This window comes from Electrona antarctica (genome assembly GCF_951216825.1).
Source record: "Electrona antarctica genome assembly, chromosome: 18".
Lineage (NCBI taxonomy): Eukaryota > Metazoa > Chordata > Actinopteri > Myctophiformes > Myctophidae > Electrona > Electrona antarctica.
In genome coordinates this window covers 9065033-9091805 of record NC_136799.1, presented here as the reverse complement: position 1 = coordinate 9091805, position 26773 = coordinate 9065033, and the positions used below count along the sequence as shown (strand labels likewise).

The 26773-nt window shown below is 42.2% G+C and overlaps 2 protein-coding genes across 3 annotated transcripts; both read right to left on the bottom strand.

Moving 5' to 3' along the window:
- Nucleotides 1-1022: 1022 nt before the first annotated feature.
- On the bottom strand, nucleotides 1023-13894 carry tmem39b (transmembrane protein 39B). The gene is made up of 9 exons (XM_079527282.1): nucleotides 13681-13894; nucleotides 10824-11026; nucleotides 8465-8684; nucleotides 8044-8127; nucleotides 7233-7387; nucleotides 5285-5618; nucleotides 3767-3954; nucleotides 2954-3074; nucleotides 1023-1407 (listed from the first exon to the last, which is right to left on the bottom strand). The coding sequence occupies exons 2-9, from the start codon at nucleotides 10952-10954 to the stop codon at nucleotides 1174-1176; spliced, it is 1467 nt and encodes a 488-aa protein (XP_079383408.1). The 5' UTR covers nucleotides 10955-11026; nucleotides 13681-13894; the 3' UTR covers nucleotides 1023-1173.
- A 2002-nt stretch (nucleotides 13895-15896) lies between these two features.
- khdrbs1a (KH domain containing, RNA binding, signal transduction associated 1a) lies at nucleotides 15897-23822 on the bottom strand. 2 transcript variants are annotated; one of them, XR_013792193.1, is made up of 10 exons: nucleotides 23476-23822; nucleotides 22636-22760; nucleotides 21835-21951; nucleotides 21154-21300; nucleotides 20603-21001; nucleotides 20413-20489; nucleotides 20210-20277; nucleotides 19452-19642; nucleotides 17654-17721; nucleotides 15897-16483 (listed from the first exon to the last, which is right to left on the bottom strand). XR_013792193.1 is itself a non-coding variant. In XM_079527179.1 (8 exons), the coding sequence occupies exons 1-8, from the start codon at nucleotides 23630-23632 to the stop codon at nucleotides 19527-19529; spliced, it is 1206 nt and encodes a 401-aa protein (XP_079383305.1). In that variant the 5' UTR covers nucleotides 23633-23821; the 3' UTR covers nucleotides 18651-19526. The 2 variants fall into 2 exon arrangements, 1 of the variants encoding a protein (XP_079383305.1); XM_079527179.1 differs by lacking the exons at nucleotides 15897-16483; nucleotides 17654-17721 and having other exon boundaries at nucleotides 18651-19642; nucleotides 23476-23821.
- Nucleotides 23823-26773: the final 2951 nt, after the last annotated feature.

Here is a 26773-nt window from a genome sequence, read left to right as displayed (position 1 = left end):
TAAAGGAATTTACGCAACTTCCCACGTTAGTAGTTTGATTCATTCGTCTTTTTCTGTCTTGTGAATTTTGCGGGAGGTCCGCCCGTTCTCACGTCTGCTCCGAGACTGATTTACATGTGACCAAAGCTTGTGGATGTCATTAGAATGCCCTATTGTTCATGGAAAATCAATTGGTGTCAAACCTCAAATAAAATATTGATGTTCCCAACATTTGTCAACACATAAAAAAAGAAAATAAAGATGTCAACGATCTATTGCTTGGATATGTTATAGACATCATTGATCCGTTTAATTTATTTTCAATTGACGCATTTAGAGCCAAATTATTAGTTCCCTCTGCGTTTTTTGACGTTTCTTAAAGTAATTTATGATATTGACCACATCAGTGATCGCATGAAAGCAGTCTTACCATCTGACGAGGATACAGTATAGATGACATGTTCCAGTAATTCACCAAGGTCATGACACAACAATGTACATGAGAGACTCAACAATAAGACATTAGTGATAATATATGCAGTTTGGAAATAACAAATGGATGAGACAGGAACGTACCTTGATAGCTCACCTGGTAGACCGCATATCATATTCATATTGTTGATGTCGGGCAGAAACCTAGCTCCAGATTTTCGTAAATGAATGACCTACATTTGCCGCCACGATGCAACGTGTTGTAAGCTTGTAGATCATCTATTTTAGATCACCAGACAAGTCTGTCTGTGGGCTTATCTACATTGGTCGGATGCATTCTGAACACAGGCTCTTTTTCCGTTTCCTGAACAGTAACGGTTTTGGACATGCATCGTATCCACCCGACGGCGACATCAAGGCTCAGTCCTTCCTGCAAGCAGCCTGGGTTTGAATCCAGCCCCGAGGAGGCCCGCTGCCTCTCCTTCTCGCTCTCCTGCTGGTCTACTCACTGCCACTGGGGCAAAAAAAGGGCCTATTTGTGGTCAGGACAGACTATCCTGGATGTTAGAGCTACGTACGGTATGTGATATACTGTACAAGAGAAGCAAACATTTAAAGTAATACAAAAATATGTTTCTTTATTATGGCAGATCAGAACAAAAAAACAACGGTGAGACAAAAATGCAGTTGTAGAAAAAATACAAAGCTCTCATGCACGTTTTCTTGTTCCATGGTGAATTTGGCCGACAATAACTTAGGACTTTAACTGACCTTCTGGTCAGTTGAGCTGTTTGTATATGAATAAGCCTTCCCTAGGACTATTCTGTCTCTTAAGAGCTTGAAGAAAGCGTAGTAGTTGCTGAAGAGGATCAACGCCAGCGATATCGTCTGATGCCACTTTTCGGAGCATATCAACGAGTAGAGCTGGTAGAATATCATGGCCCCCTCCAGAATGATGAGGATGTTCAGTATTCGTAAAGGCTTGTTGAAGAAGAACTGAAGGATGGGAAATGAGAGAGAGAGAGAGATTCACCGTCAAAAATTAAAGTCCTCAGTCAACAATTATAACTTCTTCCACCTTGAATTCTAGTGGCGCTATGCTATTGCAAAAAAAGCATGCGACGCGTTGTAAACCTGTAGATCGGCTATTTTCAGGAAAATCTTTTTGTGTAGAGTGACTACAGTGATGTACACTACAGAACCATGACAGATGCCTGTTGACAACTACCGTTAACCGTTTCATTGTTGACAGACTATATATATATATATATATATATATATATACACAGTTTATTCTTTGCTGTTGATATTCTCCAGATATTCACTGTTGAAGGCTGGCTGTCACTGTGCATATATCCAGTGTGATATTAACTATTCATAGGCCATGTCTATTCATTCAAATATATCTTATATTTATTAATGAAACATAATTAAACACATAAGTCAGACCAAGTGCAGATGTGTAGTGTGGAAGTCCATTTGTTTTATTTGTTTTGTTTTTGACGCCTGAATTTCACCACAGGGATCAATGAAAAGATTCTTATCTTTATTTTGAAACACAATCTCGGTCTCTCGTCTCGGTAACGTGAGCCGTGACCAGTACATAGTCTTCATCTGCTGGTGATGAAGCGCTATAAAAACTATATCTGCCGTTTAAAAATGTTTTTGTAACACTTCAAAACGATCACACGTCTTTAAGAACCAAGTAAAATAAACATGCAATGCAGACACTGGTTATTAACCCATTTTGGGCGGGAACCCCTTTTGGTGTTAGCATTATGTTATGCTTTAGCTATTGAAAAATAGCAGATCTACAAGCTCATAGCGCGCCACCGAGTGGCGCGCTACAAGCTTGTGTGTCTGCTATTTTTGAAAAATCGAAGAACGACTGACACAGAAACATAGCTTTTTCAGAAAACTGTCAGGATGTAGAAGACATTTTTAGAATCTGATCTCAGGTCAAAATGGGTTAAAACGGGGCTTGCTTCCCGGCAATGGGATTACAATTGAATGCCATGTTCACAGTGGGCCTTTGGAGTGATTTATTGTGGCCAGCCCAAATGGACTGTGTGTACTCACATAGAAGCCCAAATGGACTGTGTGTACTCACATAGAAGCCCAAATGGACTGTGTGTACTCTCATAGAAGCCCAAATGGACTGTGTGTACTCTCATAGAAGCCCAAATGGACTGTGTGTACTCACATAGAAGCCCAAATGGACTGTGTGTACTCACATAGAAGCCCAAATGGACTGTGTGTACTCACATAGAAGCCCAAATGGACTGTGTGTACTCACATAGAAGCCCAAATGGACTGTGTGTACTCACATAGAAGCCCAAATGGACTTTGTGTACTCACATAGAAGCCCAAATGGACTGTGTGTACTCACATAGAAGCCCAAATGGACTTTGTGTACTCACATAGAAGCCCAAATGGACCTTGTACTCACATAGAAGCCCAAATGGACTGTGTGTACTCACATAGAAGCCCAAATGGACTGTGTGTACTCACATAGAAGCCCAAATGGACTGTGTGTACTCACATAGAAGCGATAGTGGGACACGTCTGAGGGCACTGCCACGTTGTAGTGGCCCATAGCTTTGTAGACATTCTTATTATGTTTAACCAGGACACCCTGGGGCCACATGTATTCTTCTGTCCATCTGCGTGGGGAGAGAGAGAGAGAGAGAGAATGCCATTTGTAGTCACTTTGGCCCAAATAAAAGATGTTCAACCCAGTAAGACTTTAGGCTGATTCTAAAAATGTCTTCTAAAATGTAACATTTTTAGAAGACATTTTTAGACAACGATATAGCAACATATTATGTTGCTATATCAGTGTTGCTGAAAGCTTTTCATGTCAAGGACCCCCAAAATTATATGTATTTGGCCACCGACCCCCAATATTTTGTTCCAGGGACCGCCAGAAGCAAAAGACATAAGTTTAAAATGTTCGCTTGTCAATCAGCCATTTTCCCTGTGCTACGCAGTTGTACGACACGGTATAAAACAGAGCTTAAGTGGTTAAGCAATTACAGTTCTTAGTCCAGTCAGCTGTTTCTGCAAAGCAAGTGATTTCCCCTGAGGCAGAGAGAGAGAGAGAGAGCTTGTAAATCAAGAGACTCCCCCTCACTGTGCGGAAATCCTATCACACAATTATTTGGCGGCCTCCCTGTGTAACTCTGAGGACCCCCCTAGCGGTCCCAGACCCCCTGTATTGACTGCCGAGGACCCCCTAGGGGTCCCGGACCCCCTGTATTGACTCCCGAGGACCCCCTAGCGGTCCCGGACCCCCTGTATTGACTCCGAGGACCCCCTGGCGGTCCCGGACCGGACCCCCCCCCGTACAACGTACATGTGCTGCAGGACATTGGAGCAGAGTGACGGGTCGACTTTCTGCCAGCAGCCCAGGTGTGCTGCAGCCTTGTGCAGTAGGTCACAGTAGCGCGGCGGGAGCAGGTGTCTCATCAGGATGATGGAGGTACTGACCGACACCAGGATGAAGAGCTCACAGGACCAGCGTTTATCCACGTACTGTGTGCTCTGCAGGAGGGGGGGGGGACAAAGCAAAGTTACTATATTTACCCAGGGTAACTGGACTAAGCATCAGATACTTGTTTACAGCCAGGCCCTGCTCAAGGGCACTTCAGCGGTGGTAATTGTAACGTGCCGGTCCGGGGATACGAACTGGCGACCTTTCGGTATCAAGACCGCTCCGCAAACCGTTCGGCCACCGCTGCCACGATAGTGAGGGTTCAGAAGCAGCAAAACGATAATAAAGGCCGATAAAAGATACTGTGGTCCAAAGAATGTCCGTTTTATAAGCCTGGTGTAGTAAGGCATTCGGTCGGTTGAGTACTCCGAGAATCATTCCTAGCTACTTCTGTCATGTCAAGTCCAAATGAATACTAGTTTTGAAGAAACTAGGATTATGCACAAGAATGCACAAGAATAAGGACAGGTGCGTCGGAGCAAAGAACTGGTCTTCTTGAGTCCCGCACACCGTCTTCACTTGCATCTGACAATGCTTTTATTGCTGCATGCCTGATGTACTGTAGGTCCGAGCGATCGAAACGTTGAATAAAAGGTTTTGAATTGAAGACACTCAAGACAGTCTGCGGGACTGCCCCTATTTTCATATTATCCTAACTATTGTGTAGATGTAGTGTGTAATTTAATTTATTGGCCTACTTTATAGTGATTTATCAAAGTGAAAAAACCTAACAAACTACAGATACATACAATGCAGATCTACAAGCAGATCTACAAGCCCAAAACGCGTGTCACGGCACTGCGACGTGTTTTGAGCTTGTAGATCTGCTATTTTGGAATGTGAATACTGAAAAGAAAATGTTTTATTAAATTTCAAATGCATTTAGTTATACTTTTATTAACTTTATGAACTCAAATAAAAATACATTGAACCAAAAAAAAAGACAAAAAAAGGAAAGCAGGGGCTCGCAACTCACTTTAAGATGCTCCAAACTTTATTTAACGACAGACAGGCATAAAATACGACGTTTCGATCTCACGGTCTTGGTCAAGTATGATACTTGATACTTACTTGATACTTTTGTATCGGTCCTTGGCAACTGGTTGCCAAGGACCGTGATAGGTGGAGGAACATTATCGATGCCTTATGCCCCATTGGGGGCGAAGAGCATAAGTAAGAAGTAAGTAAATTAAGTAGTTTGGAGGATCTTAAAGTGAGTTGCGAGCCCCTGCTTTCCTTTTTATTGTTTAATGTTTATACAGTTTTGGCTCAGCACCAATGGAGGTGCTAGGCATTAAGTGAGGGGCTGCGAGTTGCCCATGTATGATTCTAAACAACTGAATTGTGAAGAAAAAAAAGAAAAAGAAAAAAGCTTCTCACCTTGACAAACCAGACGGGTACAAAGGCCACGTAGTAAGCACTGAGCATGGAGCTGACCAGCACCTCCTTCATCCTCCAGTTGAAGTCCATCTTCAGGTACTCCACCTCCTTGCGGATGAGGTCCGGCGAGAGGCAGCAGGCGTGCGTGGGCATGGCCTGGACGCCGTACAGCTGGCTGGTGTGCTGCTTCCACGTCTCCTTGAGCACCGTCAGGTAGTCCCGGCCGCGGCCCACGCCTCCCATCTCCTTGGAGCCGATGCTGGCGATGGGCGAGAGAGGGCCTGCGCGGCGGAAGTCGCAGCTCAGGCGAAAAAAGGGAATGTACATTCCAAATCTGTGGGCGACATCGCACAAGAGACATTGGGGTTTCAGGACTGCCTATGTGTTATTTTGAAGAGAAGGTGTACTGTACATCCAGGTTCAAATGAGCAAGCTGAACTTCAGAAGAGACAGCGACGGCTTCTGATTACCAGCGATTTACCATAGTCACACGGCATAATACAACACACTCGGGGTAGGATGGAACCCCGTCCTCGAGTGAGACGTAAGAGCAAAATGACCATGGTATGAAAATGGCCAATGAGCCATTGTTCTCATAACTTAGCAGTGTTGCTCTTTGGGGGAAAACATGAGCTCTACCTAATATAGAATCAGAGAATGAGAATCAATCTATATTGTCACAACACATTACAAGTAAGGTGGCTGAATAACGTGGTTGTGCAGGCTCATCATTGCAGTTAAAAAGGATAGAGAGGAGAGGAGCATAAAGTGCATAGTATGACAATTGTGAGTGCATAATAAATAAAGGTTCATCATGGGTGAATGTATGTACAATTGGATTTATGGATCATGGATGAATGGAAATCAGTATGACAAGCACCCCACCTAGGGCTGCTTGATTATGACATCAATCATAATTACAATGGTTTTTGCTCTTTAACTGTCTTTTAAAAAATCTGTTGTATTTCCTGGTGGTGCACACAGGACTGTAATGAACCTTCCACAGTATTTATTTGTTGGACTCTCTGGAAGCAGTGTTTCCAAACGGCTGAATCGGTTTGACCTTTCATGTTGACCAAAAGGCTCTCCCTGTGTCATCTTGGCAGGAGCTGAACTAAACATGCCACAGCCTAACAGAGTGAGTTTGGGCTTTTAGGTGCACTGCTGCGTTTAGAATATTTATGCGATTCTCAAACAATCTTTAATAAGCCAGTTCAGAAATATATTTTAGAACCTTTACATGAACAGAAAAGAAAAACAGATGACAGCTTCCGTTTGTAACTTCAAAATAGGTGTACTTTCAGACTCACTGTAGTATTTGAACATTGTAGAAGCAAGACTTGATTGACTACACAAGCACACACTGATTTATAAACACAAGATAAAACCTGAGTATTATTGTTGAAGTGAATGTGGCACAATGTTTTATATAACTTTGCTCGTTTCCATAATCATTGTAAGCCCAAATTGTAAGTAAAACTAAAACCCTACAAGCTTCAGAGCTGTTATGCTGCATTCACATGGGCTCCGGCAAGCATAGGCAGACGACACCACCTGCTGGACAGCACGGCACCATAAAATAAATAAAAAATATAAAAATCTGACGGAACGGCAGGACGGCAAAATGCTGAGATTTGTCTCGCGATATGGAGCGTCGCAACATCCCATTCTAGATTTCGTCCGGTACTACGCTAAAAAGATATAATATAATAAAGATGTAACTTTGAACGGAAATGCCGTCTGCCGGGCAGAATCGGTGACGATAACGGCAGACTCTGCCGTTATCGTGACCGATTCTGCCCGGCGGTCTGCCGTGCCCATTGCATCCCGTTTACCGTCCTGCTCCCCGTCCACTAAATTAAAATGACTTCCGGTTTGCCGTCCAGCACCTGCCTGAGCCCATGTGAACGCCGCATGAGTGGCATGGTGTCTGGCTCATTATACTTACGGGTAACAGAGGAAGAGCAGGCTCAGCACAGAGTATGTCCTGAACAGGTAGATGAGAGAGCGACACAGACTCCAACCGGTCAGCGTCAGCACGGCAAAGCGTGCCATTACTAAAAAGATGGAGTGAGGGAACGACAGCTTCCCACTCTGAGACGCCTGGAGGGGAGGAAGAAAAAACATCAGACCCATCTGAAGTAAGTGGTGCTGTACTGTACTTGTGCTGTGCTGTGCTGTGCTGTGCTGTACTGTACTGTACTGTACTGTACTGTACTGTACTGTACTGTACTGTACTAGCGCTCTTCCCTGGCCTATGTGTCTCTGTGTGTTAGTGACACTTGGTGGTGAGCAAACGCTATAACGCTATTTTCGTGCTCGGACACAGCCAGGGACGGACACAGCCACACACATAGCGGTCTATAGGAGTGGTTGGTTGCACCACTCAAAAACAGATAAACAAAGCCAGATAGCTAAGCACATGGGTGAAATGTTTCAAAAGCAGAGCACTTAGTCCGTTTCCTTCAGATAGTTTTGGTAGCGGTGGTGGGGTGGGAGGGTATTTTGGGCTATGAAACTGCTTGTTCCAAGACCTATTTATAGAGTCAGCTCCATTACCTGCAGCCGAATCAAACTGGCTCTTATTAGGTCCAGATGTATCATGATGACAAATGGTGGAAATTATGTCATGATGGAAAAATTGCACAGGCAACTGCATTATCATTTGCACACAATGAAGACCAAATGAACATAGGAGAAACGCTGACGATAATGGAAATTAAATAAAAATGTAAAGGCCGTGAGAAAGGTGTTCCTACCTCTTTAACAACTGCTGCAATCAACCTCCGTGCCAATATGATGACGGTAAATATCAGCATATTATAGTCAATGAGGTGAAAGTTCTGGAATGATAACACGAAACCCTTCAGTCAGTAAATACAATACAACATCGATCAATAGTGCAAATGACCGCATCTTCTTCCAATTGTTCCGTCAACTAAAACGCAAAGAAACGTGCACAGAGAGACCTCCAAAAGACATTTAAACCGACACAATGTGATCAATCACAACAGCTATCAAGAAATCATTGACAGAAAAACATACCCGACAAAAAAAATAAAATAAAATACATACAGTAACTTCACAAAGGGTCGACATAAACAAGTATGATAAGAAGAGATAAGGGCCGCGGTCGATGAGTTCAATCATGCCATGGAGCCACGGCGCCGCGGTACTTACCAGAGATGTGTGCGAGGGGGGGTGCGACGGTGGATACCACCACACTGTCTTGTAGATGTTGACGTAGTGCACGAACAGCGCTATGAGGTGGCAGAAGAACAGGTGCAGCTCGAAGAGCACGTTGCGGTCCACGGACAGCTCGGGGATCTTGCAGTGCTTGAGAGGCACCACGGTCTGGGTGGCCAGCGGGGGGCTGGAGATGCCCGTTCCAGAGCCGTTCCTGCAACGTAAAGCATAACAAGCTTGTGAGGCATAACCTAGTGCTGCACGATTTCTTCTGCTCAAACGTGAATCTCGATCTTCCTCCACAAGAATTGAGATCACGATTCTCTGTTTTTTTTTTCTCCATGAAATAATGTATTGTCTTTAGTCTGTAGTTGCTGAACATTACTACTTTCAAAAGGTGGCACCTGGAGCCAACTACTGTGGCTTTAACTCATTTTGGGCGGGAACCTCTTTTGGTGTTAGCATTATGTTATGCTTTAGCTATTGAAAAATAGCAGATCTACAAGCTCATAGCGCGCCACCGAGTGGCGCCCTACGAGCTTGTAGGTCTGCTATTTTTTAAAAATCAAAGAACGACTGACATAGAAACATAGCTTTTTCAGAAAACTGTAAGGATTTATAAGACATTTTTAGAATCTGATCTCAGGTCAAAATGGGTTAAACAGACATCAAAGTGCTTGACTTAAACCTCTCTTAAAGTCTCTCTTGTAGCAAAAACATAAGACATGGGACCCTGACGAAGGCTGTTACCGCCGAAACGCGTAGGTCGTTTGTTTTAATGCTCTTCGCCATGCCACTTAAATAAAGGCTTTTTTACCTGACTGTAGCAGAGTGCGTTTTTAGTTACCGTTTTCTCAGTAACTAAAATCAATTGGACGGCGAACTAGTGCTGCACGATTCTTGCTCAAATTTAGAGATTAGATCGCATAGGTGTCTGAATGTAGATCTCCATCTTTTTTCGAGTCATTAATTTGTGCAGCACTACCGTGAGCTACCATAAAGATATCATGGACCGGACAGTGATAACAGTGAAACAGAATTGGAAGTGTGGCAAAAGGGTCATATGACAAGTGTTTAAAACACTTAAGGACCATTTCAAAAATCACACCTGTGTGAAGTGAGGGGCGCTCTTATCATCATACATCATCTCATTCTGGCCAATCACAATTTGCGTCCTCACTTTTCCGTCTTCACTGTTATCTTTGTTTGTGTTTACACAAACCCGGAAAGCTGGGCATAGGAGGGGCTAGCGCCCCTCAAAAATAGCCAGTCTAAAAGCTCACGATGCAACGCACTGTGAGCTTTCTTGGCGCCTATAATGACGTGCCGGTTGAAAGTGGTTAAGTATAATTGTATAGATTAATATCCACAGGGATGTATGTTATTGCCCATTCTATGTCTTCCGTGTTTTGGTAAGATGATGCGTGACCGCGACGCCCCGCCCACCCCACAGCCATGCCGGTCTGTGGTAATAGAAAGGTTGGGAACTACACGTTTAGACAGTAGACTACACGTTTGAACATGATTTGATCAATGCACTGATTATACTTGAAATTTTGTATTTGATTCACATTTATTTATTATTGTATTAGCTCGTTCTCAATAGACATAAGCCGAAGGTTAGGGTTGATATATGTAAGACTCGACAACTTTTTTAGAAAACTAAAGATGCCTTTGACATGCTTGGTGTGCAGGCTCAACCTTTTTCCAACGTATGATTAATATTGGACCAGAAAGTACACCGTGGCAACCTAGTTATATTTTCTACCTTCCACTTGAAAAACTAGCCTTTCAAATGCAAGTAAAGCAGAAATCTCAAGACATGTAAAGACGAAGGAATACATGCATTTAGCACGAACATATATGTTCATTCAAATGATTCTGTTGTATTGCTTCAGTCTTGAGCATAATATGCTCCAGGCTGTACTACACTACAACGTAAGCAATATAACGTAATAATTTGAATTCAAACAGTGCACCGCACACAGCAGATGCAATGACACAGGCGAGTGAATGCAGTGCAAAAATCTACCGTCCCTCCCCAAGTGGCAAAGCATCTTTCCAGCCACACGTCCACACAGTACGATGACAAAGCATTCCGATAGGAGGAGGTGTGTCATTCACTGCTGCCGTTTTTTCCTTTGTACATTTAGTTGCTCGTGATTGTTGATATGTATTAATGCATTAACATTCTATGTTGATGAATTGAACACATACTTTTTTGTGTTATCCTTTAGCGTAAATGTCTTACTGTACCTCCGTGCCGTTTACATTTCTTCTGTCTAATAAAGTATTCCATAAATCACTCAATCAATCAATATACATTAAGGACAGTAGGACACCTGGCCCTCACCTTGTGCGAGATCGCACCCCAGTGACGGGGGAGCTGGTGGCGTGGTTGCCGTTGCTCACCGAGCCGGGCTCACTGCTCAGCGGGGACCGGCAGTATGTGGTTCGGTTCGCTCCTCTCCGACCTCCGGCCATCGCAGACACGTCCGCCACTCAATGTCTCCTGTCTTGTTTCGGATTCTCCCTTTTGATATCGGCTGTTTACAACTGAGAGGTCAGAGCACATACAACTTGATTAAGGAATATACATAAATACACACATGTGAGAGCAGAGCACGCACCCACACACACTAGATGTTTACCATTTTAGATGGGTCAGTGTACTGTAGATAAGACAAGAAACCAAGGAAATAGAGAGACAAGCAAGACGTGTCAGATTTGAACCTTGATCACACGCACTATAGGACCGTGGTTCTGGTTCTCAAAAGTGGGCTCCAAGGACCTTCGGGGCAGAAACGTAGCCTGCCACCGTATAGAGGCAAGTGAGCTCTTGCCTGCCCTGGCCTGAAAGACTGACCGAAAGCCCCGACGTGATCACTCTGCTTAACGATAGATGGATCAAATCACCTCCCCACAGAAACCACTCCAAACTCACTGCATGTAAATTTCTGTTTAAGGGTGTTGTGGAGGTGATTAGGCGACCGATACTGCTTAACAAAAGACAGTAAGACACCCTCAACACCTTCACTGAAATGTGTCACTGGGAAGTTCTTCTTTTAACTGAAGGTTACGATTCGATTATAGGCATTTTCAAGTGCAAGCCCCGTCCTCTCATGCTGTAGTGTAGACCAGAGGTTCCCAACCACTGGTACGTGGTTTTCCTGACCGTGAATCTATATTAGTGCATCACCAGGATCAATGATATTATATGGTCAATGACAATGATATAACATTGTTGTGATATAATAATATAACAGCGGGTAGGCTATTTGAGGCCAGTCAACTGTCTTTTATGAACTGTCAGCCGCCGGTCTGTGGTAATAGAAAAGTTGGGAACTACACGTTTAGACAGACTACACGTTTGAACATGATTTGATCAATGCACTGATTATACTTGCAAAATTGTATTTGATTCAAGTTTCCTTTTCTTGATGCACATTTATTTTTATTGTATTAGCTCTAATAGCTCGTTCTCAATAGACATTAAGACATTAAGACTGATATGAGGTTAGGGGACTTACGTACGTGGCCGGTTAAGACTGATATGAGGTTAGGGGACTTACGTATGTGGCCGGTTTAAGACTGATATGAGGTTAGGGGACTTACGTATGTGGCCGGTTAAGACTGATATGAGGTTAGGGGACTTACGTGGGCGGTTAAGACTGATATGAGGTTAGGGGACTTACGTGGCCGGTTAAGACTGAGGTTAGGGTTGGATTTAGTGTTCGGGTTAGTTGGTTCTTGGTAGGTCAGTAGACGTCTATACTGAGAGCATTCAATGGTCTGATTAAAAGTGACGTTGTCCCTTTCAGCTATGCTACTGCCTCAGGGTTCATTGAGTGTGCAATACACACCAGTGCAATATTATTGTTATATTTCTAACTGGTCTGTGCAACGGACCCTTTCCTTTCCCGTATGCAGGAAAATGCAGCTGAAGGTAGTAAACATTGGTAGTAAATGTTTGGGTTTCATGTCGGTGTTTCTGTGGCAGAGCATGAGGACATTACTGCAACTGTACAGGAGCTGTCCGTGCTGGCAGTGACACAGGAAAAGTAAACGCCTACATTAAGTTACTATACGTCCAAAACTGAAACATCCCGTTTCCAATTTTAAACGTTACGTTCTACTTTTTATACATGACTCTATATTGTTCTCATGTGCTGTATAGTCATGTAGTGTAGTACATATACTGTTTATGTGAACATCTATATAGCGATGCAATGTGATATAGCTGTTTACTAAATACTCCAACTGTATATATACAGTCACTTTCCCCATTTTCAACTTGTTTTTATTATATTTTGAGTTGACACTTGCTTTGGCAATGTGTAAACGTATGTTTTCTCCTGCCACTAAAGCTGAGAGCAATGCACCAATTAATGCAATCCCCTAAACATACTTGGGTCAGTAATGAACGCCTCTGATTTGTGTGAATCTACAAATCTAGGGGGGGGGGGGGGGGGGGGGGTTTGGGGAAATAATTACATTACATTGACGTTGTGTATAAGAATGGGCGTCGGTTGGCTAACATTCAGCTGTTAAGTAATATCCAGGAGAGCAAAATCATGTGGACACACACACACACACACACACGCACGCGCGCGTTGCACAACAACAAAAACAAAAGATGCATCCTCTTTGCACCAAGACTGGAAGACAGAATTGCAACAATGCACAATCTGTGGCAGGTTAAAACAGGGACATATTGTTCTGATGAGTGGGGGAAACTACAACGTGGTCGTTTCGTCTTTAAAAAAAAAAAAGCACAAAAAGAAAAAAAAAGAACACTCGGGCCCTGCCTTAACAAGTTCTGCACTTCTTCTAATCGTATTGCTGCATCACATTTTGCGGAAGCTGTGACTGACATCAGTTTCTTTAGCTTCTCCACCAAAACGCTGCATCATTTGCTTCTCTCTCTCTCTCTCGACAAATCAAATAATAAAATATAATATCATTACCCTCCGTTTGTTCGTGAGAGGCGTGCACGGTGCACATTATTTAGAGTCGTGTGTGCGTGCCGTGCATGCGAGTGAAACACAACGTGATCATCACAGGAGGAGGGGAGGCAGCAAAAAAAAAGGCATGGCTCGATAATAAATACAAAAGACGCTGAGGCCTAGTACTAACGTTAGCTGTGTGGCTAACAGCCAATCCAACTGGGATAATATATGGTCACAAACACAAGGAAATGTTGCACTTACCGACGCTATAAACGATAAGAACGGCTCGTTATTATATTAGCTGTAGTCTCGTGGTGAACGACGCTGAGTTAAACACGGTGAGCGCTCTGCTTGTTGGCTGGAATAACACTAGATTGGTCATTATTATGATGAGCTAAGGTGCTGCTCATTGTTGATGTGTGACTGTGTGAAAGTACTAGCTAGTTCACTGCTGCCTGTCGGACGATAGGGGGCGCTGATGTGACACTGACACTTGTGGGAGGAGGAGGAGAGAGTTTTAAAGGGACATTTACACCAGTGGTTCTCAAAGTCGGGTCCGGGGATCCCTAGGGGTCCTTGAGAGAGTTCCAGGGGGTCCCCAGCTAAATGATAATTGGGAACCAAATGGACCCTTTATGGGTCTGTGACTCAGAGTGTTTGGTTCCATTTGTACACTCTGAGTTAAATTAACATTGATTTAACAATACAAATTGGGGTCTCAGAGATAGAAATGCCTTTAAATGGGGGTCCGTAGCAGCTATTGCATATCAGGGTTGTTGAAATTCAAATGGTTTAAAATGTTCTCTTATGGGGGTCCCTGGCATATCTTTTCAAATGGGGGTCCGCGGGACAATTACTATCAATTTGGGGGTCCTTGACGTGAAAAAGTTTGGGAACCATGATTTACACCAGTCGGTTCTCAAACTTTTTCATGTCAAGCTCGCCTCACACTCACAGCGCAGATTTTTTTTTGTATTGATGAAAAGTTGTAATTAATTTTGTTTCTTTTTTTTCTTTTCAAAGAAAAAGAAAAAAAAGTATATATATATTTTGTGTGTGTGTGTGTGTGTGTGTGTGTGTGTGTGTGTGTGTGTGTGTGTGTGTGTGTGTGTGTGTGTGTTAGAGGTAGTCGCAACCCATACAAATTGTATGTGACCAGTCACTGGAGTGTACTGGGTTTATTGTGTCTCTGAACAGTAGGCCCATCTCCAATTTCAGTTGTATTGGCATATTAACTGACACTAACCTATTACATTTGAAAGACAATGTTGTTGTGACTTGTGACCCTGAGTATTCATTTGTTATACAGGGCATTCATTTTACCATAATACTACTAACAGTTTGCAAATCCAATGATTGTTAGAGATAACACAAAAACCACAATTGTCTCCATTGTTGATTTGTCTTGAAAGGGTTAGGGATTAACTACTGTAATGAGGTTAAACAAAATACTGACAAAATTAGTTATCGATTTTGCTTTGGCGTCCTGTAGGTGCATGCATGGATTCATTGTGGTGTTTTTGTTAGGTGTTATTTCGTGGTCATCAGAAATTAAATTAAAACTAAATTAATACATGTGACGTTTTAGATTTACGTATAAATCTAATTGGCATTCATTTATTATGCATCTCAGCTTGGCAGAAAATAATGCGAGGCCATAAATGTCATAAATAAATGTTGCCACCATCTGCAACATTAGCCTAGTGAAAATCCATGCTGTTCCGATTTATATTTCTTTTCAAATGGTGCATCTCGCAATCAATCTTGTATCATTTTACTAAATATAATCATGTCTTGTACAGTTGGTCCTGATAATCAACCACCAGGTGTCACTGTCGAGCTATCACCAGCAGGTTGAGCGTAGAGATTCTTCCAGACGAGTTTGTGGTTTCCCCCCCCCCCCATCACTCACTAGTGGAGAGACCAGAATGACTGGATGAGACAGCACAGTCATTTAGCAAAACTAAATACCTGAATAACTCCCTGCGACATTGACCATAATTTGTGGTTAGTCTCTCTTTTTGCCCTCAAACGTAACACAATGGTAAACATTAATTTAGTCTGTAAGCGAAACTGCTCTCCACATTGTGGTTACAGGCCGAGCAGAACATTTTCATGGAAGGGCCCACATCTCAAATGTGTTCACAAGATATCCTGACATAGTCACTGTCTCACACATCGAAATTCATTTAGGACCAATTAGAATGAGGTACACACATTTTACTAAAACTTCTTGACTATGTATAAAACACGCATTAACATAACTCTTCATTTACTTTCATCCAAACAATATCTGCTCATTGTGAAGATAAAGAGTTAGCTGCAAAGCAATAATTTCACTACTATAAAGATTCACAGGATAAAACCAAGTCATCATATCTCTTAGTCACCAAAGGACCATTTCAGTCAGTGTGAAGTCAGACATGGATAAATTGAGTCATTAAATACATTTGGTTTAAAAACTTTATTTACAATGTCATAAAATGGATAAAACCAATTTGTAACGAACCAGTGTACGTCGAGCATTAAACACTCTTAGAAAAATATATATACACCCACATATTAAAAAAGGAGCCATCGGATCATGGTGATGGTCAGAGATCTCCATATTATAGAGTATAAAAAAAACTTGAGGCCAGATGTCTGTATGGACTTTGTAAATGACAATAAAGGCTAAAACATGACTGACAAAGCTGCCATTCTAGACAAGTCAAACCAAGCGACAGGAAGGGCTTGAGAATAAAGCACACTTCCTTTTCAATCTCTCAAGCAATGGCAGTCATGCCCTGCAGGTGGATTCGACTTAAAATGATTACATCCAGGACAGTCAGACAAAGAATCACAAATCATAATTAGGTTGCCGTAAGAAAAAACAGAGGGCTGTTCATATATAAGGCCTGTGGGCTGGACTTTTGGGTACTCAAGCTAATTTCTCTGTAATTGCTACCACATATTCCAGAGCTGGCCATTCCCCAGTAAAGATTCAATGCCTCTTTTGAGGGATTGCAAACAATGCACGGAACCGCAAGGCATCAACGTCCAACATCCATCAGTGGGTTGACACCTGTGAAGACATGAGAGACTGGTAAGAGACATATTCCAATATTGCAGCACTCAATAGAACATTCCTGTCCATCAACAGCTCAGTTTACGCGGTTATTTTAAAAAAAAGAAGCTCAAGGCCAAAGAGAAATCCTGCAGTGTAAACCATCACTGTTGGTTTCTGCACCATGACTAACTTAAAAAAAAATCCCTATTCTTCTGATGAAAGTCTTTTCCTGCTCCCTAAATTAAGTAGTTTTATTTGGGGATGTGAGGTGAACAGTATAATGACACTTTGTAACATTCCTTGAAATAAACAGAGGCTTTTTAGATTTTTTTAACATGTCATCACCACAAGCGGTTATCTTGTGGCCCATTCAGTTTGTATATGGACCCGACTCACACCATGCCTCGACTTCCACCGCTCGCATGAATGCAGACCAGCCTCTCGTCTTTGGTGGGAAAAAAATATATCCCTTTCTGGCCAAAAAGTACCGTTTATACTTCCACTAAGGAAATTAGGCTTTCTAATGACACAACCCACCTTTGTTTTGTGAGTAGCAAAACGCTAAAGACGAGAGGCTGGTCTACATTCATGCGAGCGGCGGAAGTCGAGAGTAACATAGCTCTAAATGGAACGCATTAGAGCTATGGACCAGAGCTAGCCACGCGTCTGCTCTTGTGTCCACACTAAACCATAAATGGTGCGTTCACACGGGCCGCTGCAAAGATGATCCAAATGGAAGCCACTAAGCCAGCAACATGACAATGCAGACGCATGTAGCTGCACTTAGTGTAATGGGTCTACGGACCCAGGGGTAGTTTTTAGATGGGTTCCAGGGACAATTTATGAGTCCTACTTCCAACGACATTAAGAGTACAGTATTGCATCCCAGGACACTGGATGGCAATTGTGTCCTTTCTCAATGTAGTCTACGGATGAAGGCTATTTGCATCACTGCTACAAATGCCAGTAGTTCTCACTTTCAAGGATTCAAAAATGTTTTGCAGATGTACAAAGTGACTCACTGTAAGTTTGTATATCTGCCATTTTTGAATAGCCAATGCAAAGATAAATTACAATGCTTTCCCAGTTTAATAGAGCAGATTGCCAAATCTTTTTTGTAGAGTACATAAACGTCTAAGCTTTTTTTTTTTTTTTTTTACAGACAGAAATTCAAGTAAAACTTACCATAGGTAATTCTGCAAGACAATGGCTATTGCCTCAGTTGCAGCTAAGACAATGCACTGACTGTCCACCTATAAAAGAAACATCAGTCAGACTCTCGACATGCAAGTGACAAACAGTCATGCAAGCTTAGTGTTAACACTACGAAAGTATCATGCAACTCGAGCTGGAGTTTTTGTACACCAATACTTAAGTTAACGGAATTGCACATTTCTGCAGTTTTTCTTTAACAAATTATCAATCTGGAAATTGGTCATAAAGTATTTGTGAGTGAAATGGGTGAACCATAGTTGTTTTTTTGAGCAAGAGTTGCACAACCATTTCTGATTGTTTTGTATGACTAATTTTGCTCGGGAATACTACTCATAGCAGATTTTGTACATGTGATATTTTTTTTTATTACGGTTTTTGATGACTTGCATTACTTGGCATTTTGCACAGAAAAACAAAAGAAATCTAATAAATAAGTGTTGGGGTTAGTTTTACCTTCTTGTGGCGATCTTTAGGCTTTTAGCATCCTCTCCTCTGCGATTTTTGTCTTTTTAAAAAAAACAGCCCATCTTTTCATCAAAGTAAGTCATCCCTGAAAGCTTGATTTGAAATACTGTTGAAATTCAGTTCAAATGGCTGAAGGTACATTTGACTCTTGGGCAGATGGAATAGTCTGGCTAAATAAAGCTTGATGACATAATACACGGTCAAGCACTACATCATCATTATCAGATGTCAAAGTATTTGGCAATACATTACCTCAAGATATGATAGCTTCATTTTGAGGGTGACATAACAGTTCACGTATAGCTAAGTTTTGAATACAGAGACGAAGAGGATGTTCATTGTCAAAATAGAGCATACTTTTTTTTTTTTTTTTTTTATCAGGACGATGTCATATATACATACAGTTGAATGGCTTTTTCAGCATTGAGAAGCTAAAATGAGGACAACGTTCAAAAACTAAAGGCATTTCTCTAACACAACAAAGCAAAGTACCAGATTTAGATTGATTAAAAAGAAACTAGGCTTTATTGACAACGCACTGCAGCAAAACATTTTTTTTGGCTATGTTTAATATCCTATTTAGCCAAGAGTACACAAGCATTATGCATTTTGGAGACGGCACGGCTTTAGAGAGCACATACAGTTGTACTAAGGTTATGTACATAATATTGAGTCGGCTGCAGTTTTTCTTACAGATTGAAGGAAACGTTCATTTGTCTTTCAAGCTTCACAACAGATAGTGGATCACTAAAGATCATTTAGCAAGGACCGTTAAGTGAGAATACACTGCGGAACATCGCCACGGTTGCAATGCAGTTAGATTTGAATGAGGTTTTACATGATGTCTAGGTTTGAAAAATATAAACCAAAAGGCGACATAGTACCTCTGCTGGGAGTTTTTGTTTTTAAACGTAAACAGCCTAGGGGGCTGCAATTGCCACTAATTCTAAACTAGTTGGTAAAGTTACATTGAAAGATTTTGTCCCGTTATTTAAGACATTTAAAATGCAGCCTAAGTGAGAAACTTAATCGCCACAACGACATTACAGCTAAGTGAAATATCCATCATTAAACAAACAAAAACTATAAAAAAAAAAGTTCCCCATCACTGTATCTCATAAACGGCATACTCTACGCAAGTGAAAATTAACATTTAGCGAGCGGAGCATTGAAACGTCTTGCACTCTCAAACTTCAGTGGCACTCACTAATTATACATCCAAAAAACACGTCTTGTTCAAGTTATATAAAAAAATAAACATAAAAATGGAACATAAAAAAGGAACAAATGAGGGGGAAATTACTTTTGAAAATTTAAAAGTGAAGTTACAAATTGGAGACAGTTTGCGGGGCAACTCTCTCTACCAGGGGCCATTCATTCAGTATCTTCCGTATGGGTGTTGTCTGTAGTCTCCCTTGGCCCCTCCCCTGGAAGCAGGTGGTGCTTTGCCTCCTTGACCGCCGCTGGCCCACTGTCCCTCCCAATCGTCTTGAGCTACAACAAGAAAGAAACACAACCACCAACGTAGGTTTAAAGCACTGCTTTTCAATCAGTGGTCTGTGGACCACCCGTGGTCCCTGAGGGGCTTCCAGGTCATCCCCAGCTAAAATGTTTATAATCGCATTAAACTCTTGAGAACGTAAAATGAAGCCAAATCGCTCTCAAGAGTTAAATTCTTGTAAAAGATCTGCACTGCTTAATTTACACGTAGTCTACACAAATTAGAGAATGTAAAATAATTGTTATTTTGATCGTTTGGCCGTTATGTCTCCTATGGTACCACATCAATACAGCATGGAATTGTGGACAACATTTTATCCAACGATAGCAGATTCTTTAGTTTTGGGTCTTTGAGGCTAAATCTCATCAAATGGTGGTCCATGGCTGAAATGCTGAATAAATAATGGGCCTTGATGTGAAAAGGACAATACCAACTACTATATATATATATACGTATACACATATACGACATCAAATCATTGATTATCAATCTCCAACTACAGAGCAAGACGCACATTTGTTTTCACAAAACAAAAAAAAGGGATGTTGTTGCCATCTTACCGTATGGTTCATATGTTGGCTCCTGGGCCTCTGCTCCCCCGTGTCCGTAATCATAGTATTCTGTATCACTGAAGAAAGAGCAGAACAGGAAGCAAAATTAAGACTTGCATAATAGCAAACACTCAGTCACCTAATAAGGACGGGGCACATCATCCGACCGTGACAAAAATATAAAAAAACGGATCAAAACCATTTGGACTTACGCAGGTGCAGGTTGTTGACTGTAATAATTATCGTAGTTCTCATAGGCAGGCTCAGCATAGGATTCTTCATATGAAGGCTGGGGAAACAAAACAAACTTAACAAAATGCTGTGGGGGGGGGGGGGAGACAAGGAAGGACCACTGATAATTGTTGGTCATCAACAGACATGTAATGCAAAAGGAGAACTTACGTATTCTTCATAGGAATCCTGTTTTGGCTGCGACGCTTGTGGTGGAGCATGCTGGTGTTGCTGGTGGGAAAGGGCAGCAGGGGGGAGCATCCTTGGTGCCCCTGGTGCGGGTGGCCTGGAGCGGGCAGCAGAGCCACCTCTGGCAGGCGCGGAAGGCATGCCACCTCGACCAGAAGGTGCCCCTCTGGGCGCGCCACCGCGGCCCATTCCTCCCCTAGGGGCGCCGCCGAGCGGCAGACCTCCGTGAGGGCCGCCGCGTGGCATCCCTCGACCCCTGGGCCCGCCGGCGTTGTGCGGTCCTCCTCTACCCCTGCCTGGGTGACCACCTCGCCCCCGGCCCCCGTCCTGTCCTCCGTTCAGGTAGTGGGGGTCCATGTACTGTTCCTGCTCACCAGGCTCCTGCATACATGAGACATTGCCATGAAGTTAGTTATATATATATATATATATATATATATATATATATATACAGTATTTTTGAATAACCAGTTCTTTGCTTGCATGTGCTCGTTTGTTGTGTTGAGGGAGAAAGGTATATTTTGTACACATACCGGGGTCAGGAACTGTTTGACCTCCTCCATGGCACGAGCCATGCGCAGGTAGCAGTCTGGAATGGGCGCCATCACCTCGATGAACACGTGCAACTCCATGGACAGGTGAGCATACTTGGCCTCGCCTCCCTTCCTCAGCTCTTCCTCCTGAGGAATACAATGATAATGTTTATGATCCCATTATAGCAGATGTATACGCTCACATGCACCATCACCGCTGTTGTAATCTTAATGTAGATCTGCTATTTTGGAAACATTTTGGAACATATACAATAAAAGTGGTTAAACCCATTAAGACCCGAGAGCAGAATCTACAAAAACATGTCTTCTAATTCCTAACAGTTTTCTGAAAAACTATGTTCCTATATCAGTGGTTCTCAAACTTTCTCACGTCAAGGGCCCCCAGAATTATATGCATTTGGCCGCCGACCCCCATCTGAAAGCAATATGTTCCAGGGCCCCCCAGGAGCAATGTGAAAAACATGTGCTGTGAAAGTGTGCGTCTGTCTGTCACACATAAAAAGATTTGGGCCACATTCACAATTTCTCACAAAAAAACAAATAGCAGATCTACAAGCTAGATCAATGGCTAGATCAATGGCTAAAAGCTACGGTGACACCGATACGTTCCATGAAGAGTTACATGACGAGTTGATAAAAGTTGAAGCCTTTTGCCCTTGCCTTATTCTTGTCTCTCATGGAACCTTTCCCCAGAACAGAGATCTTGGCTCCGGTGTCTTCCTGGAGCCTCTTGATGGTGTTACCTTGAGGTCCCAGAATCTTACCAACAAAGTTCACCTACAGACACAGAATGTTGAAGATTAAGACAGTGAACAAGATGAAAACATTTGTAGTGTGGTCATCAGTGTAGCTAGTACTGCCATGGCAAATCAATGGTCGACACATACAAGAGGTCAAGAGTCAAGAGTTACCATTGATTTTTTTTTTTTTTTAAATCAATACATGGGGAACACTTTAATTTACCTCCAGGGTTAAATAAAGCTGTGTTATCATCATTCATGTACAAGATGGCAAAAATGTGGTATATCTTGCACTTGTGTCCATCTGCTAAATGCCCACAGCTTGTGTTAGTCACAAAACTATGACTAAATAATATACCAACATGTTTAGTCAACAAATAAAAACTAGACTAAAATGTTAGGGAGGGACTAGTGGCGGAGGTCATTTTATTGTTTGTTTTTTGCACTCTGAAAATAGCAGCTCTACAAGCTCACAACACATGTGAGCTTGTAGACCTGCCATTTTCAGAGCTCAACCGCCAACCAAGTGTAAAATATGCCATTGCGATGCCATCAATGCCTCCCAAGATGCAATTTTGGCCACAAAAGCAAAAGTAGATTTAGTGGACAAAAAAAAAATCGTATGATATTTAGGTGACTAAAACTAGACCAAGCACAAGAACATTTCAGGTGACTAAAATAGAACTAAAAATCTAAATTTGCTGACCAGAACAACACTTACCCTTGGGTACTGTTTGGTGGGAATGAGGACACGCTCTTTGAGTTTGAGGTTCTTTGTGGTGAACAGGTCCAGGTATGTTTCATTAGACAGGTCCTTCTTGTCTCCTTTCTGAATCCTCTCGATTTCTGCACAACGGTTTGCATACAAGTACATATTAACCATGTTGCCAGAATAATAGAAGTGACCAAACTAAACATCTTCATATAATTAATCATCCGTTAAGAACTTGCATAGACACTGAAGTGGATAACGGTAAAGTGCACTTGGCTACTGTACGTCAGGCCTACAATAGCAGGCCTCAAAAATTAGCATTTTGTATTATTTGTGTATCATCTAATCATACAAATGTCGGTTCAATCGTGCCTAAACGCACTGCTAGAGGCCAAATTGGTTTAAAAACAATAGTCGCAACCTCTGTTCAAAACGCCTTCAAACAGAGCGCTTTAGTGCAACGGGCCTAAACAATGACCCATTCATTCACTATACGGTTATTTAACGTAGACTACACGTGGTTATCGGGTGCAGGTTGGACAGAAACAAAATCTGCTTGTTTTTTATGCTTGAATATTTCACTTGGTATATTTGTCAACTTTAAATTAAAAAAATAGAATAATCGTTTTTTTACAATGGGGGATGTTTTTCCAGATGCTCAGTTATCCTAGCCACCGTCAGGCCTGCAGTGCAGACACACACGGAGCCAAAACTAGGCCGTGACCTACATTCACGTTATATTAGCAGCCTCCCGTCCAGTCGCTTTATTGTTATCCAACAACATGCTAACGGTTGAGCTAGTAAGCAAACAATAAACACAACAACCTCGATATAAGAGCACAATTTTACCTGCATTGATGAGTTTCATGGCGTGCGTGAAGGAGGAGTCCAGGCTGTCTTTCTCCGCCTGCAGCTCGGGCAGATACTTGTCGTCCATTTTGGTCTTTTTCTGCGCGGGACCCGATTCAGTAGCCATCGAGTCAGATTTAATCTTCATCTGATTCATTACTTTTACGCTACAAAAGTTTTTCCAGCCCTGGGGTGGTGGTGGTGTTGCTACGATGCTTCAATGGCCCGAAGTAGGAATGATAACGGCCTGAGCTGGGCAAACGGGTTACGGATAGACAAAGCGTCTCCTCTCCTCGCAGGGTGTAATGTTCTCGGCCTGCTGCTGCTTCGTGGACAAAGAAGAATGGCGCAGTTTGCCTTTGATAATGTGAGAGGGAGGCAGTGACGGCCGCCGATTGGCTGGATCCCCTAGGAGGAGGCGGGCGTTCAGAAGGAGACAATGACGTCACGAGATGAGTTTTTTTTTGTGTGTGTGTGGGTGGGGGGGGGGGTGGGGGGGGGGGGTTGAAGACGATTTCCCCATTCAAAAATACAATCTACTCTGTGTGTGTGTGTGTGTGTGTGTGTGTGTGTGTGTGTGTGTGTGTGTGTGTGTGTGTGTGTGTGTGTGTGTGTGTGTGTCTCTCTCTCTGGGCAGATTGGGCCTGGTTAAGACTTTGTGTGTGTGTGTTTGTTGGGGGGGGTATTTATATTTCCAAGAAATCACAATACTTTTATAATATAGGGAAGAGAGGATGTATAATTTATAGTTCCAAGAAATCACAATACTTTTTTTAATATAGGGAAATTGGCAGATCTACAAGCTCACAACAAATTTAGTGACACTTGGCGAGCTCAAAGATGTTACTATTTCTAAAAGGTTAATTAGTATATCATATTGCTTTTTAGCAATAGCCAGTAAGAAAAGGCAATTCTGTTTCTACTGTACCACCTGACCTGACTAATATATAACTTGTCATGTGGCACACCTTGGCAGTACGGCTATGCGTATGATACACCTCAAAGGCCCTTAAAACAAGGCTCCAGACTTCCCAAAACAAACTGGTCAGGCTCCTACTTGGCCTCACCCCCCGAACCCACCTCACCCCTGCCCACTTTGACAGGCTGGAATGGCTTAGGGTCGATGACAGAGTACAGCATCTTGCAATGGGTCTGGTCCACAAGATTCGATAAACCACCAAGATACCCATGTACCTGTCTAAATACTTCCTTAATGTTAACGAAGTCCACACCCACAACACCAGAGGGAGTGCAACAAACCATGTACAACCCAGATTCGGCACAAACAAGGGACTAAATTATTTTCGCTCCTATGCCACCAAAATGTGGAACGCCCTACCAACAGTCATTAAGACATGCAAATCCCTTGACTCCTTCAAAACCGCTCTCAAAGGGAACCTACGGACGGCTGCAATTCGAAACTGGCCCCCGTAAAATCTGAATCCCTCCCACCCACCACCCACCCTTTTTTCCCCTCACTGTATATGTTTCTTTTCCCTTTTTTACCTCCTTTATGATGAATTCCTGTTCTGTTCTTTGGCTATATAGAAGTGTCTATTTGTACGTCTCTAAATGTTTTGATGATTTGAACATGGTGGACCCTCTTGTAAACAAGTGTAATGCTTTATTGGGTCGTCCACTCACAGTTAACAGTCTTTGTATTGAGTTTGTGCTTGAAATGTACTGTAATTCTGCAAACTGTTAATAAATATTTCAATCAATCAATCAATAAAATAAAAACATATATGGAACAGAAGTTCCACTGAGTTCCAGACAGTTTACAAACTGTACACTGGGGCCCAGATAAATCAGATATATAGGTCATATCTAGAGAATCTGCCATCTTAAAGTATTGTCCGGCCTTGTGGTTTCTAAAGAACACACACATGCAGTAATTTCATAGTCTAGGCGGCGGCCTAAATTTACTTCACATTTAGAGGAAGAGAATGCCACATAAATGAAATGTTGAATGAGATGCGTGCACGCAAGTCCATTTGGCACTCAAGATAGTTACTTTCTCTCTTATTTCATTCAACTGTTTAGATCAGGTGTGTTGAGCAACCACCATCAACAAATAATAAATAGCAGATCTACAAGCTCACAACATATGAGCTGGTACATATTTTATTCTCAAATATTTTGCATTACAATTTGTTTCAGAAAATGTGCTCAAAATAGGGATGCATGTGGTTAAAATGCAGGGTAGCTAATCTTGACAGGCTATTTGGTCGACGACTTATTTTGCTACCCCTATGTACAGCAAACTCTCAATACATTTTGCAAGTGTGAACTTGTAAACACACCTTTTCACTCTTTGTAGTAAAAGAAAAAAACACGACAAAAACACACAAATCAAATCACATCTGACCAATCATGCTCAGGAGGACTGCTGTTTTGAATGGGAAAGGAAACCCAACGGGGGGGAACACGGTGCAAATTAGCATGGGAATGACCCAGGTAGCATATCAATGGTACAGGTGTGATAAGACAGAGAAACAGTAGAAGAGTTTGGAAACCCAAGAGAGAAGAGAACAGGACAGGACAATGGGCAAATAAGTGTCATGAAACTAAAGACTTAGATTTCTGTAGACCCCAGTTTGGTTGTGTGAAACTGGATCTTTAAACATTTTCACTATCCAGAGATGGGCAATATTGAAATACATGCACTTGAAATACATATTTTCTGTATTTTAAAATACAGAAAATACATTAGGCCTACAATGTATTTGCCAGAAGAGTGCCTTGTTTTTCTTCTTCTTTGTCTTGCCTTTGCGTTGAATTGCTATTATGTTTGTTGTTTCTTCAACTGACTGGCAATTTGTATGCTGTCCTGTGGATTGTCAATTAAACTGAGTGAAGATTTAACATCTCATCCAGTTAGTGTAGATCTCTAGTCAGTTAGACTATAGATTCTGTTGAAGCAGTCATTGGAGGCCATTGTGATGTTAGTGTCAGCATGGATGGACAGCCTCATACCTAACTATGTCCCCAAAGTGAGTGACAGGCCACAGCCATGACAGCCATGACATTAAAACAAGGCTCCAGACTTCCCAAAACAAACTGGTCAGGCTCCTACTTGGCCTCACCCCCCGAACCCACCTCACAGCATCTTGCAATGGGTCTGGTCCACAAGATTCGATAAACCACCAAGATACCCATGTACCTGTCTAAATACTTCCTTAATGTTAACGAAGTCCACACCCACAACACCAGAGGGAGTGCAACAAACCATGTACAACCCAGATTCGGCACAAACAAGGGAGTAAATTATTTCCGCTCCTATGCCACCAAAATGTGG